This window comes from Nansenia antarctica (genome assembly GCF_963989245.1).
Source record: "Nansenia antarctica genome assembly, chromosome: 3".
NCBI classification, from domain to species: domain Eukaryota; kingdom Metazoa; phylum Chordata; class Actinopteri; order Argentiniformes; family Microstomatidae; genus Nansenia; species Nansenia antarctica.
In genome coordinates this window covers 67257333-67258634 of record NC_137688.1, presented here as the reverse complement: position 1 = coordinate 67258634, position 1302 = coordinate 67257333, and the positions used below count along the sequence as shown (strand labels likewise).

Genomic DNA, 1302 nt, shown 5'->3' with positions numbered 1-1302 from the left:
ATCTTCCTCTTGACGTTTTCATGTTCATATCGCCATCGGAAACAAGGCAACCCGACAGCCGGGTGAAAAAGTAAGGAAGGGGTGGGGGGAGGAGCCCGCGCGTGCGCAGATAATGTATTTACCCGCGAGGCAGACTAGAGCTTTGGAAGTGGATGTCAGCAGCCGCCTAATTTGCATAGCCCCACCTTTATATTACGGGTGTGCGTTTGCCGCCTCTTCATTCGTTTCTGAGAAGTAACGAGCCACTATCAACATGCCAGAACCTGCGAAGCCAGCGCCCAAGAAGGGCTCCAAGAAAGCCGTCACTAAGACCGCCACCAAAACCGGCAAGAAGCGCAGAAAGTCCAGGAAGGAGAGCTATGCCATCTACGTGTACAAGGTCCTGAAGCAGGTCCACCCCGACACCGGCATCTCCTCCAAGGCCATGGGAATCATGAATTCCTTCGTCAACGACATCTTCGAGCGCATCGCCGGCGAGTCCTCTCGCCTAGCCCACTACAACAAGCGTCGTACCATCACCTCCAGGGAGATCCAGACCGCCGTGCGTCTGCTGCTCCCCGGTGAGCTGGCCAAGCACGCCGTGTCCGAGGGCACCAAGGCCGTAACCAAATACACCAGCTCCAAGTAAACAGATTTTCGTCTGTACTGCTTACCCCAAAAGGCTCTTTTAAGAGCCACCCACCCTATCAAAAAAGAAAGCAATTCCATAGTGAGATGACCTCGCGTGCTACAAATCAGTCGAATGTATATGCTGTACTAATTGTGTATTGTAACAAGTAAGTACAATTATACAGTATTTATACAGCACCTTTCCCAGACCAAGGGTCTCAAAGTGCTTTACATAACAAGGAAGAAAACAGTAATACAGGAGTGAAAGCCACAGCAGGTTAAAACAGGCAGAAAGTATACATAACATAACAAGCATGTATAAGGCATATGTATCAATTACTCGATGTTACAATTTTCAAAGACTCCAGTCCTTGAACGCGCAGGAGATTTTGCGCGCCTTTTTTGTTCCTCACTTGTTTGTTGCTCACTAGTTGTCTAAAACGGTTTCCTCTATTAATATAATGGACAGGAGTGACTACACTGCATACATACGCATGGCCAATTTCTCGGGACAGGTGGATTTAAAATAAATAATAAAATATAATAATAGTTTAAACGGCGTTCACATGTGGATCTACCATCACCTCCAGGGAGAATCAGACCGCCTGCTACTGCTCCACAGCAGATGAATGTGTGTATCTTAAACGGCGAAGACAAATGTAATCTTCTTGCACTTGAATAGCATTAAGGTTG

The 1302-nt window shown here is 47.3% G+C and overlaps 1 protein-coding gene across 1 annotated transcript; it reads left to right on the top strand.

Moving 5' to 3' along the window:
- Positions 1 to 253: 253 nt before the first annotated feature.
- On the top strand, positions 254 to 628 carry LOC308152106 (histone H2B-like; the record flags this gene model as incomplete). Its single annotated transcript, XM_080525016.1, has 1 exon — positions 254 to 628. One exon carries the CDS (start codon positions 254 to 256, stop codon positions 626 to 628), a length of 375 nt encoding a protein of 124 aa, XP_080381142.1.
- Between the last annotated feature and the right edge of the window lie 674 nt (positions 629 to 1302).